This window comes from Meriones unguiculatus, chromosome 12 (genome assembly GCF_030254825.1).
Source record: "Meriones unguiculatus strain TT.TT164.6M chromosome 12, Bangor_MerUng_6.1, whole genome shotgun sequence".
In the NCBI taxonomy this organism is placed as follows: Eukaryota; Metazoa; Chordata; class Mammalia; order Rodentia; family Muridae; genus Meriones; species Meriones unguiculatus.
Window position 1 is genome coordinate 79,882,134 of NC_083360.1, and position 12,297 is coordinate 79,894,430.

Below are 12,297 nucleotides of genomic sequence, written 5' to 3' on the forward strand. Positions count from 1 at the left end.
CAGGATCTTAAACTGTAGTCCAGGCTGTCTTCATGATGATTCTCCGGCTTCAACCTTCTGATGGAGTTGGAGGTATGAGTCACTCCATGCCCGGCCTGACAGCGCATGCACATGTATGTAAGTAACGGTGTGAGCCTGCCCGTGTGTGTAGTGCGTGAAGGTGTCTTCAGGAGTCTTCTTTGATTCCTGGCCATCTTTATGAGGCAGGCCTCTTAGTTGAACCCAGAGCTTCTTGTTGGGATCAAGGCTAGCTAGATTGTTCAGGGACGCCTTGTCTCTACTTTCTGAGGTCTACAGTTACAGGCTGGCCACCACATCACTCATTTGTGTGGGTTCTTGGGTTCTGAACTCTAATCCTCACCGTTACCTGATGGCAAGCCCTTGCCTTGGGCATTTTCTTTAAAGTCAGCCTCGTGTAGCCCTGGCTAGCCTGAGACTCTATAGTGAAGTATGCCCTTGAGCTGTTTTGGATTGAACCTCCCACAGTCACCTTCCGAGCTGGGACTGTGGGTGTGTACCTCCATGTCTAGTTTGCCCAGTGCCGGGAGAGAAGACTGAGCGCTGGCTCTACATGCCAGGCAAGCACTCTACGAGTGGAGCTACTTCCCCAGTCCTTGACATGCATCATTTCCGGGTGCCGGAAAGTGGTGATTGGGGAGTGAATGTGGGTATCATTTCACAGGTGTAGACTCTCTCACTAGGACCTAGGGCTTGTTCATTAAACTAAACCGGCTGGAGAGCAGGCTCTGGGGATTCCTTCTTTCTCAGCGCATGCTCCAACGCTTGGTGTTTTCACGTGGGTGCGCAGCACTGAGCTTATCTCTTCAGCCTGTCACTATTTGCGGTTGGTTCTGTGTGCACCTGGGTACCATGGAGGTCAGAGAACAGTTGTATGTATGAGTCCTCTCCAACCACAGGGTTGGCAAAACACCTTTCCTCCAGATTTTCTGAAATCTTTTCTTCTGAAGCTTTCGGACATTCATTAAGAGCATTCCTCCTGTGACTACCTGCTGAGCCCCTTTGGGGTCTCACAGTGCTGCCTCGGCTGGCCTGGAACTTGCTGTGTAGTCCAGGCTGGCCTGGAACTCAATTCCTCCAGCCTCTACCTTCCTAACTGGAGGAACTAAAGGTATGTGCCACCATCCCTGGCTCATACATTTTCTTTAGCAAAGTAATATGAAGGAAAGATAAATCCTTTATAAGAGGACTCAGTATTTCTCAAGGAAGTGCCTGAATATTCCAGAGAATATTCTGAATACTGATGGAGACAGGATGACAAAGCTGTAGTTTATGGATGGTCAGGCTGCTCAGACTATGCATGTTGGACCTGCCTCCAGTTTCTGCCATTGGTGTCTGTAGAAGGGATGATACTAAGGGGATCCCAATTTCATCCACTTTCATCTTACGTCTGGTGCTTAGGATATGTAGCCTTGAAAGCAATTGGTTCCTTGCCAAGGACTTTCTTCAGAGACATCGACGGTTTAGTGACCCAGCCAGACACAACATGAAAAGTTGCTGCATGGTGAACATTTGGCTAGCTTGTCTTCTGAGTCTAGTTTGCCCTTGGTCAGAACGGACAGACAGACAGACAGACACATACACACACACAGTTGTGTGTTATTATCTAGCCCAAGAAATAGAACATTACGGGTATAAAATAGTACCCTTTAAATGCCTCCTTTCCACCCCTGCTCCTGCCAGCTGCTGCTCTGTATCTCATAATCTTACTTTCTCACATAGTTTTGTAATATGTAACACGCTGTCGAAATATTTTGTCTGCTTTTAACTTTTGTATAACTGGTCAGATTCTTTCTGAAGAAAAATACACACCTTCCTTATATTTATTAGGATTTTTGCCAGTGAAAGTCAGGTGAGCATTGTAGTACTTTTCTGTTGTGACGAAACACCAGAGCCAAGGCAGCTTATAGAAGGAAGAATTTATCTCACCTCATGGTTACATTGAGATAAGAGTCCGTGGCGGGGAAGCATGGCCGTAAGCCATAGGCAGGGTGGCAGAAGCGGGCAGCTGAGAACTCATGTCCTCAACCTCAGGCACGAAGCAGAGAGCATAGACGTAGGCAAACCCAGTGACATCACTCCTCCAAAGCTGCGTCACCTAAACCTTCCCAAACCACTCCACCACGTGTGTAGGGGTGGCGGCGGCAGTGATGTGTGCCTGCTGCACCTGGGAGGTCAGAGGACAACTTGCAGGAATCAGTTCTCTCCACTGTACAGATCCTGCGCATCCAACAGGCTTGGTGCCAAGTGGTTTTACTGGTGGAGCCATCTTGCCAGTTGAGGGTAGCTTTAGGTGGCCTGGAACTCATTATGTGTTGCAATCCTCCTGACATTTTCTCACCAGTATTAGGTTTATAGGCGTGTGCAACAGTATCTGGTATTTGTAATTTTACTGTATTTTTTTTTTTCCCCAGTGACAGAAATTGCCATGATACATTGCTGTTGAAAGCTTTAAGCTTTGAGACAGGCCAAGTGGGATGCTGGTGCAGGGCCTGGCATCCATCCCAGCTCAATGAGTTCTTAGTGGGATCAAAGCCATAAGACCAGCAACCATATCCAGTCCCTGGCGGTACTGGTTCCCTCTCTGACTTGCTGCAGCCTATCAGGTTTTGCATCCTCCTGAAGTTGTTCCTCTTTGGAACTCATTCCTTCTCTTCAGGGTTTGAGGTGACTGCCCCCAGTAGGAGTTCTAGGATGAGCTTCCTGAAGATTGCCCCCCCACAATGCATTGCCTTCCCGAGTTACAGAGAAAGAGGCCTTCCTTTTCTCTTCATTTTCGGTGTACCCTTTACAGCTGGCTGTGGGATTCTTGACCACATACAGTCTACTTGTTGCTTCCATGAATAGGTGACCGTAAACCCCCCCAAAAATGTGAGCTAACAAAACCCGGCATTGTGACTTTTAGATGGATGAACCACTTGGCTAAAGCTTTGTGAATTTTAAGTTTAAAATTTTTGCTGGGAAAGTGGCACAGACACATGCATGGGAAGTTGAAGCCTGTTGATTTAAACTTAGAGGCCGCTGTGTAACTAAGATGTACCCCATCTGGCGTCCCCATCCCCTGCACGGGGGAGGGAGAAGGAGGGACGGAGAGGAGGATGAGAATGAATGAACGAACGAACAAATGAATAAGTAAGTAAGTAACAGTACTTGTATCCAATCATTGGGTTCCTTGGGAAGTTGGACCAGCTCCGTAATTCATCTAAGCATGCTGGCATCAGCTTTTTAATGAGCATTTTTCTTCCAGTTGCAGGGCCAGTTTTGGGGATGACCTGTCTTGTGACAAGGTCCTATCCTAGAGGGCTTTCTTCATGCACTAATTGTGACGGTTGGTCTGTGTGGCGGGAATCGGTTGAGGGGTATAGTGTGTTGTGTCAGGGCAGTGGACATGCTGGCTACCGTCCTTCAGAGGGAGGCCACAACTGCCTGAAATCGTTGGGAAAGTATGCTGCACCTGGACCCTCCTCTCAACTACACATTGGAGTGAGAATGCTGGCCATTTTCCCCACGCGGTTATTTTGAGCTTGGCTTGGATCAAGCCAAGGTACTCTCTCAAGGGACAGATGAAGGGCTCCTTCCCCGGCTTCTGCTTCTTGTGTCGAGCTTTGTCTTCTGCTTGGGGCTCTCACAGCCTCCTTTGCATGCGCCGTGCCACCCCGTTCCAGTGTCACAGTGCCCTCTTCTGTAACCTACAACCCCTCAGTTCGGTGCTCTGCCATGCCATCGTGAAGTCCATTGTTTTCCCTAGAGGACCCTACTTAGGCTTTTGAGTTTGCACCCCTCAATTGAAGTAGCTGGTCGTGGGGTTTGGGGGTGACCTTTCTAAAGCAGCTTTAAAAGCCACGCCTTTCAGAGTCACCACCCAATGCACCCCCATGTCTTCCTGTGTGCTGTCCCCCTGTGAGTGCCTCAGGTTCCTCCATATACGCAGAGTGTCTCAGTCCCCTGCAGTGTGCTGCCCAGGTGCCCTTGGAGAAGGCTCAGCGATAGCGCACTTGCCTGGGTGAGGCTCTGGGTTCATCCCCAGCACTGCCGGTATCAACACACCTGCCGGCCAAATAGCCAGCAGCTTGTTCTGGTTCTCCGTGTTGTGTGGCATAAAGTGGAAATTTTTATGGCCTGTGAATTAGGTCAAGCTGTCAAATCTCTCTCTGGAGGTGAGGGCCTTCATGAGGATTTTAGGCCATCACAGGCAGTCTGTGTGCTTCAGCACAGTACTGTGATGTTACTTACTCAGCCATGGATGCCATTCTTCTTAGGAGCATACATTTCCATGTTGCTCTCAGTGAGCTCAAGCTTTTCTTCCTAGGTAGACATGTGTCACCCACCACATGGTTTGCAGTTAGTAATACTTGTTGGATAAATGCGATTCCTTTTAAATTTGTGTGTCTGGTACACACGCGTGCACATGCACACAGCAGAGTCGTGGCTGCTGAAGACAACCTGTGGGGATCAGTTCTCTCCTCCCACCATATTGGTCCTGGGGATCCTCCAGTCATCTGCTGGTCCAGCCTGGCAGCAAACTCTGTACAGAGTCATCTCGGGTTTCCATAGCTACAGATCTTGGAAAGTACGCACTTGGTGCCGTTTGGGTTCGGCTTTTGGTGGCATGTTAACAGATGTTCAGGCTTGGGATGCCGTGGCTGTGTTGCCGCTGGTTTTCTTTGAGATCAGAGTCTCTACCTGGTTAGCCCCCTCCATTTTGTGCTCTTCTTCTTGCCTTAGCCTTCCAACAGCTGTGATTACAGGGATAACACATAGCTGGCTGGGGCCTGTGCATCCATCCATCCATCCATCCATCCATCCATCTATCTATCTATCTATCTATCTTGTAGGCTGGGCTAGGATTACAGGCATGTGCAGCAGTGCCTGACCATTGCTCCTTTCTAAGCCTCCCTCCTCATTTTAATCGTGGCCATTCCTTTTCTTGTATTTTTGCCTGTGATATCGAAAAGAGTTGCTTTTTATAATCTAGTAGGCATTTATAAAAAGCAACAGGTGCCTTATTGAAAAAAAAAACAATGCTAAAACACTGTATAGTTACCTCCATTCAACTTTGCTGCCGTATAACAGGTGATGAAATGGAAAGCTCAGCGGCCAAGAGTGTATTAACTTCTCTTCCTCCTGTACAGCCCAGTTTGCCCTAGAACCTGCTAGTAGGATGACGTTGAACTTCTGATTGCTGGAATTACAGACTTGTGCCGACACATCCTTGGAAGCCTTCTTGAGTGTTTGTTTTTATCTCTTTCACAGAAGTTGGTCACGAGGCAAAGCAGTACCTAGAAAAAGGTCTTCTGGTTCCAGATCATGTGATCACACGTCTGATGATGTCAGAACTGGAGACCCGGAGTGCCCAGCACTGGCTGTTAGATGGTGAGTGGCTGATGGGCAGGCTGGACCTTTGACACCTTGATTGCTCTCATCATTTTTATTAGCTGCTTCTTTCCCCAAGTCTGTCATTGATTGAAGATTATACTTTGGCAACGTGGAATCCCAGTGTGGCGAAGCCACTTAGTTTTCTGTCTGTCTTCCATTACCGCGAAGGCTTTTATTCACTCTGCTGCTGTTGCCTCAGTTCCGTGGTTTCTTTGAACTCACATTGACTATACCATCTTCAATTAAGAGGCTTCAATTCACTGGGGTTACAAAATTCCAACTGCGAGTTTCTTGTTTTCCACTCAAATTTAGCAGAGCTAGCGTGTCTAAAAATCCTATGTTGACTACATAGGAAATAATTATAAAAATTGTAGCTTTAGCTCAATGTGAGGGCATGCCTCTTATCTCTGCAATTTGTAAGCCAGCCTGGGCTATAACAGTGAGTTCTAGGGCACTGGAATACAGAGTGGGGCCTTAGTGGGACAGGGCGTATTTATGATCCAGCCATTCCGTTCTGAATTTCTGCCCAGGGATGTGTCTTTTTTTTATTTTTTATTTTATTATTATTATTTTTTAATGTATACAGTGTTCTGTCTGCACACCAGAAGAGGGCACCAGATCTCATAGATGGTTCTGAGCCACCATGTGGTTTCTGGGAACTGAACTCAGGACCTCTGGAAGAGCAGCCAGTGTTCCAAATCTGAGTCATCTCTCCAGCCCCAGGGATGTGTCTTAAAGGATGTTCACTTGACCCTTTTTTTGGCAAAGAGTTTTAAACCTTGTTTATTAAATTAAAGTGCTAATTACCCATCTTTGGAAACCTATATAAAGAAATGGGGAAAAAATGGCTACAAATATTGTAAGAGAAAAACCATTTTATGGTTCACCAAGGACACAAGGGAGGAAATTGTTTTACTGAGGAAACAAAGGGTTGAGTTAATGTTTTGGAAAAGGTGAAGGGGAATCTGGAGGATGGCTCAGTGGTTAGAGGCATTCGCTGCTCTTGTGGAGGACCTGGGTTTGAGCCTACAACTTCAATTCTAGGGGATCCAGCACTTTTCTGCCTTACTGGCACCAGGCCTGTACATGGCATGCATGTGAACCTGCAGGCACACATTCACACACACAAAATATAAGTGAGAAGATGGATGTCCCCTGGGTGGAAAACCATGGGTTAGAAAATAGGGATGCGCCAGGCCCATTTTTGTGTGCTTGTAGCCAACTGTGATGAGCCCATGCCCGTCAGGCTGGTGGAGACGCTCTGTGCTGAGCACCAGATCAACCTGGTTAAGACTGACAAGAAACTAGGGGAAGGGTAGACCTCTGTGAAATCGATGGAGAAGGGAAGCCACGGAAAGTGGTTGGCTGCAGAGCCACCATTCAATAAGGACATTTGCTCAACCATGTTCATAGCAGCTCTATTCATAATAGCTAGAACCTGGAAACAACCTAGATGTTCCTCAACGGAGGAATGGATACAGAAGTTGTGGTACATTTACACAATGGAATACTACTCAGCAATTGAAAACAAGGCAGTCGTGAAATTTGCAGGCAAATGGTGGGAACTGGAAAAGATCATCCTGAGTGAGGTATCCTAGAAGGAGAAAGACACAAATGTTATATACTCACTTATAAGTGGATATTAGACATATACTATAGGACAAACATACTAAAGTCTGTACACCTAAAGAAGCTAAGCAAGAAGGAGGACCCATTCAGAAGGTCAAACAGGATAGACCTCAGAAGTAGGAGAAGACAAGGAACAGGACAGGAGCCTTCCACAGAGACCTCTGAAAGACTCTACCCAGCAGGTATTGAAGGAGATACTGAGACTCACAGCCAAACTTTGGGCAGAGTGCAGGGAATTTTATGTAAGATGGGGGAGATAGAAAGACCAGGAGAGGACAGGAGCTCCACAAGGAGAGTAACAGAACCAAAAAAATCTATGAATTAGGGGTCTTTTGTGAGACTGAGAATCCAAACAAGGACCATGCATGGGGAGGACCTAGACCCACTGTTCAAAGGAAGTCCATTGGCTGCTCAGTTTCTAAGTGGGTTCCCTAGTAAGGGGTACAGGGGCTGTCTCTGACATGAACTCAGTGGCAGGCTCTCTGATCACCTCCCCCTGGGGGTTGCAGCCTTGCCCGGCCACAGAGGAAAATGATGCAGCCAGCCTTGATGAGACCTGATAAGCTAGGGTCAGATGGAAGAGGAGGAGGACCTCCGCTATCAGGGGACTAGGGAAAGGACATAGAGGGAGAAGAGGGAGGATGGGTGGGATGGGGAGGAGACAAGGGAGGGGGCTGCAGCAGGGATACAGAGTGAATAAATTGTAATAAATAAATATATAAATAATTAAAGAAAAAGAAAGAAAATAGGGATTTGAGTTAGGCATGGTGGTACACGTCTTTAATCCCAGCGGGGGGCTGGTGTGTGTTTGAGGCCAGCCTCGTCTACAAAAGAGTTCAGGACAGCCAGAGCAAAAAAGGGGGGGGGGAGAATATGAGGGGGAGAGTAGTCACAGATTAAGTAGGCTGTCACTCAGCATAGTGTTATGCAAAAAAGGGGCAAAGATCATGTGTGCGTCACTCAAGCTTTGTCACTGGTCAAGCAACCACGGAAAGCGTTTTAACGGAGAGAGGCTTAAAATATGCTTATTAGCTTATATGTGGTTCGTTATGAAACGCTGTACATAAGTGTTTTGACCGTATTTGCTCTTCACCTGTTGTTGATCCTCCCCTTCCCCAACTAGACCCTTTCCCTGTTTTTCTCTGTCATTTTGGTTTGTGTGTGCCCCAGTGAGCTCAACTAAGGAGTGTGGGCGAGGGCTTCTTTGTAGGAGAATGGGCAGCCAGCAGATGCACAGCTGAAGAAACTGGAGCAGTCCCGCTCATCTGCCTGTCAGTGCTTGCCGAGTGGGACAGAACACCAACAGGGCCCAGTCCAGGCAGGTCTTGTGCAAGTGATAACAACGGCCGGGAGTTCAGAAGTGCAGAGGCCGTGCTGTGCCCAGATGATGGTGTTTCACAACACTCCTCCTTCCGGCTCCTGTGCTTCTCACCCTGCTTCAGTCAGGCTTTCCATGGCTGTGATGAAACGGCCGTGACCAAAAAGCAACTCAGGGAGGAAAGGGTTTATTTGCTTACACTTCCGCACCGCAGTTCATCGTAGAGGAACCTCATGCAGGTGCTGATGCACAGGCCGTGGGTTTACTGGCATGCTCGCTCTGCTTTCTTGTAGCACCAGGACCATCGACCGTGGCCCTCTGACATCAGTCACTAATTAAGAAAATGATCGACAGGCTTGCCGACAGCCCAGCCATAATGGGGACAGTTTCTCAATTGAGGCTCCTTCTTCGTTCAGGTGGTTCCAGCTTGTGTCAGATTCACATAAAAGCGGCCAGCACCTACCCACGCAAATCTTTGTGAGTGTGGTTATGAGTGTGGGTAGGTTGGTAGCACAGATGTCCTGTTGAGGGATTCACTTATTCTTAGCGGTTTGAACAGTTAGCAGCTTCTACTTTTACCTGTCACCTATTTATTTCAAACGGAAGCATCTATGACCAAACCTAATGGCAGCACCAATCTGCATTAAACATAAATATCTAAAAGTCAGTCTGACAGGCACATCCTGTCCACTTAGCAAAACAGCAGCAATTGCTTTTGAGCAAATTTACAGTACCGGACGTGAATTCCTTCTGTAGACTGGACCTCAGGTCCAGTCAGAAAGCAGTTGGCTGTTAACTCCACAACAGTCAGGCCACTATTGCATTAGTTGGCATAGCTGCATGCAGGGTTCATAGCTGAATGGCACCCCACCTGCCCCTCCTCCTCCCTCCCCACATCCCCTGCAGTGGCCTGCAGTATACATAGCTACCCATTTCCCAAATATATTTGTGTGTTTGGGGTGAGTTCTAGTTTTGCTGATAGCTCTCAGAATTCCTTCAATCATTATTTAAGGCCTCATGTCATGCAAAAAAAAATTTTTTTTTGTGTGCTTTTAGAGACCATATTTCTACTAAATTCCTTTCAAGAGGTGGCTAATGGATGTTTGGGCCAGCCAGAATGCATGTGACCTTACACAGGTCGCCTTACCTTTTTGTGCGTTAGACTCATCATGGATTAGGAAGGCGTGACTTGATGTGAAATGTTTAGGGAGAGTAAGGGCTTAGTAAATTAAACACCATGAGGTTTCGCTGGTATTTGTCATGGCTGGTGTATAAGACCTGAATTCTTAGTAGGTTAGTTCCTCCATAAAGTATGAAGTTCAAAAATAGCTTGAAGAAAATTTAGCCCCTCGGAGTTGCAAAGCCAGTTCTGGACTGTTTTATGTCTCTTTTCGTGCCTGCTGTTGTCTTAAGCTTTCTCTTGGAGAATAGCTGTTTCTTTGACATCACAGGCCTGTTTTTAGTGAAGTGCGTCAGTCTCCCAGCTGATTTAGTTTTTTTCATCTTTCTTCCTGAAAACCCATCTGGTCATTTTCAGTTCTGATTTTCCTTCAAAGCTCTGGAGTCTGTCCATTTGGCACAGGGAGGGCGTAGGACTGCCTGGTCCCCGCGTTCTGCTTTAGACCCCTTATGCTCAGGGCACATGCTCGTGCTTTGCAGAGGATATGCTTGCTGAGTGTGCTAAAGGTGACTGAATGTGTAGAGGCCTGTCTTAGGAGGAATTCTGGATGACACATGACTCATCTTGGTCCATATGGCTTTAGAGAAGCATTCTGCTGCCTGTGGGTGGAAATCAGTGCAGTGAATGCGAGCCAAGGGAACACCAAGGCGGGTGGGGAGCCGGGAAGTGTGCTCTGGCTTGGCCAGCTCCCTCCTTGTTAAAATGCTGTCTAACCTCCACAGCACTTGGGTAAGGAACACCCATTGTGTTCTGTTTGTCTGTTTGTGTTTTTGAGGTAGGGTCTCACTAAGTAGCTCAGATGACTCGAGGCACTCCTCTCCCTCAGCCTCCCCAAATGCTGGGATTACAGATGCTAGCCACCATGATTGATTTCCAAAATATTTTTTATTTGCCTTAGCGTAGTGTATAAACAAAACGTTACTTGTAGTTTGAGGTTAAAAGGGCTGTAGAAGTTCCTTGTCTGTGGCTGTTATGAGACAGCACCACAAAAAGCAGTTCGTGGAAGAACAAGTTCAGTTTTGCTAGGGCTCCAGAGTTCATCATGACAGACACGGCAGCAGGAAGCAGAGGGACCACACCGTCAGCAGCAGACACAGCAAGACAGCCAACTTGGAAGTGTGTCAGGGTACACACACACACACACACACACACTCAGTCACTCATGTAGCCAAACAGCATCACTAACAGAGGACCAAGTGTTTCCATGCCTGAGGTATGGAGAACAGTTATTATTGAAACGCCAAGATCAGACAGCATAGTGAGGGCCCCCGAGACTGAATCATACCGTGACAGACTGCATCTCAGTAAGAGCACACGTGCAAGGAGATTCAGAGTGGGTAGGGTGCCTTGCTCTTAGATGTACAAGTCTTGTGGGATTTCACGGGAATCCTCAAAAGCTGACAGTCTCTTCCAAGAAAGGTACCCTGACCCTCAAAGGTCACACGACCTTCCCATAGTCTCACTGGTAGTGAAGTCTCAGAACATGGACCTTTGGGAGATACGTTCAACTCAAACCCAAATCATGCATAACATTAGTTTTCATGGAAGAAAAAAAAAACACCCTTGCAGTTTGGAAAATAATTAAGCCTTTTAAATCACGATATAGGTAACGCGAAGGTCTCTTAAACATTTTTCACTAGTGACACCTTTTTGCTTGAGATTTTTTTATATTACCTTTGGCATGTGAGTAGAAAATAGGTATTCAAGACTTGCAAGATTGCTCATCAAGCAGTTGAGCTTGACCCCTCGAACTTAATAGTGGAGAACAGAGGTAAATCCTTTAAGCTGTTCTTTGACCACCGAAGGCATACCTGTTCCTGCCCCCCTCCCCAAATAAATAAACGTAATATAAGATTCTAAATAGGCACACAGACCAGACATTTGCTGGTACTAATCATTAATTTCTATCATTAATCATTCAGTCATTCATGCATTCATGAGACAGGGTCTGTATAGCCTGGGCTGGCTTGGAGCTCTTTGTACCAGGCTGGCCTCTCACTCACAGAATCTCTTGCCTCTGCCTCCTGAGTGCTAGGATTAAAGGTGAGTCACACCATGCACAGCGTTTTTATGTGCCTTACAAGAACAGAAACCTTTGTGTGTGTGATAAGAACACTGATTTTTGCTGGTTGTGGTGGCATACTTGGCAGGACCGTCAGTTCTGTGCCAGCCTTAGGTAAGTGGAAGACTATTTCTTTCACCCTCTCCTGTTTGTTTGTTTTGGGGGGGAGAGGTGGTTCAAGACAGGGTTTTTCTATGTATCCTTGGCTGTTGGGTAGATTAGGCTGGCCTCCATCTCAGATGTGCCTGCCTCTGCCTCCCTGAATGCTGGGATCATAGGCGTGAGCTGCCATGCCCGCCTTCTCCTGGGTTTTTTATGCAGGGTCTCATGGAGCTTAGGCCGACCTTAAACTCCGTTATAAAGCTCTGAGTGACTAGATTACGATTCCAATAGCCCCTCATCTGACCTCTGCCTGCAGCGTTTCCCGTGCTGGCCTTGAGCGGAGTGGCTTGTGCAGTGTAAGGAGTGCAAGGCTTCAGTGAGGTCACGGCCAGCTTGGATTCCTTACACGCTTGATTTTGAAATCAGAAATTTTTTTCTGCTGCCAGATTTTTTTGCAGGCTCACAATCAGTTATATATGGGTCTAGACTCAAATTTTGAGAAGCTGGAGTTATATAAAATGGGTTCTATTTCATTGTGAACAGTACCTGCTCACGGGTTCTTTCTGAGGAGATTTCTATTTTTATGTATTCACTTTTTTCTGCCCAGAAGTC

At 46.9% G+C, this 12,297-nt stretch overlaps 1 protein-coding gene across 2 annotated transcripts in view; it reads left to right on the forward strand.

Moving 5' to 3' along the window:
* Positions 1-12,297, forward strand: part of Ak4 (adenylate kinase 4) — a 46,593-nt gene that overhangs the window by 23,793 nt on the left and 10,503 nt on the right. For both annotated transcript variants that reach the window (XM_021654274.2, XM_060365972.1), the window contains one exon: positions 5,272-5,391. In XM_021654274.2, the coding sequence (XP_021509949.2) occupies positions 5,272-5,391 (120 nt within the window). The remainder of the gene's footprint in view (positions 1-5,271; positions 5,392-12,297) is intronic.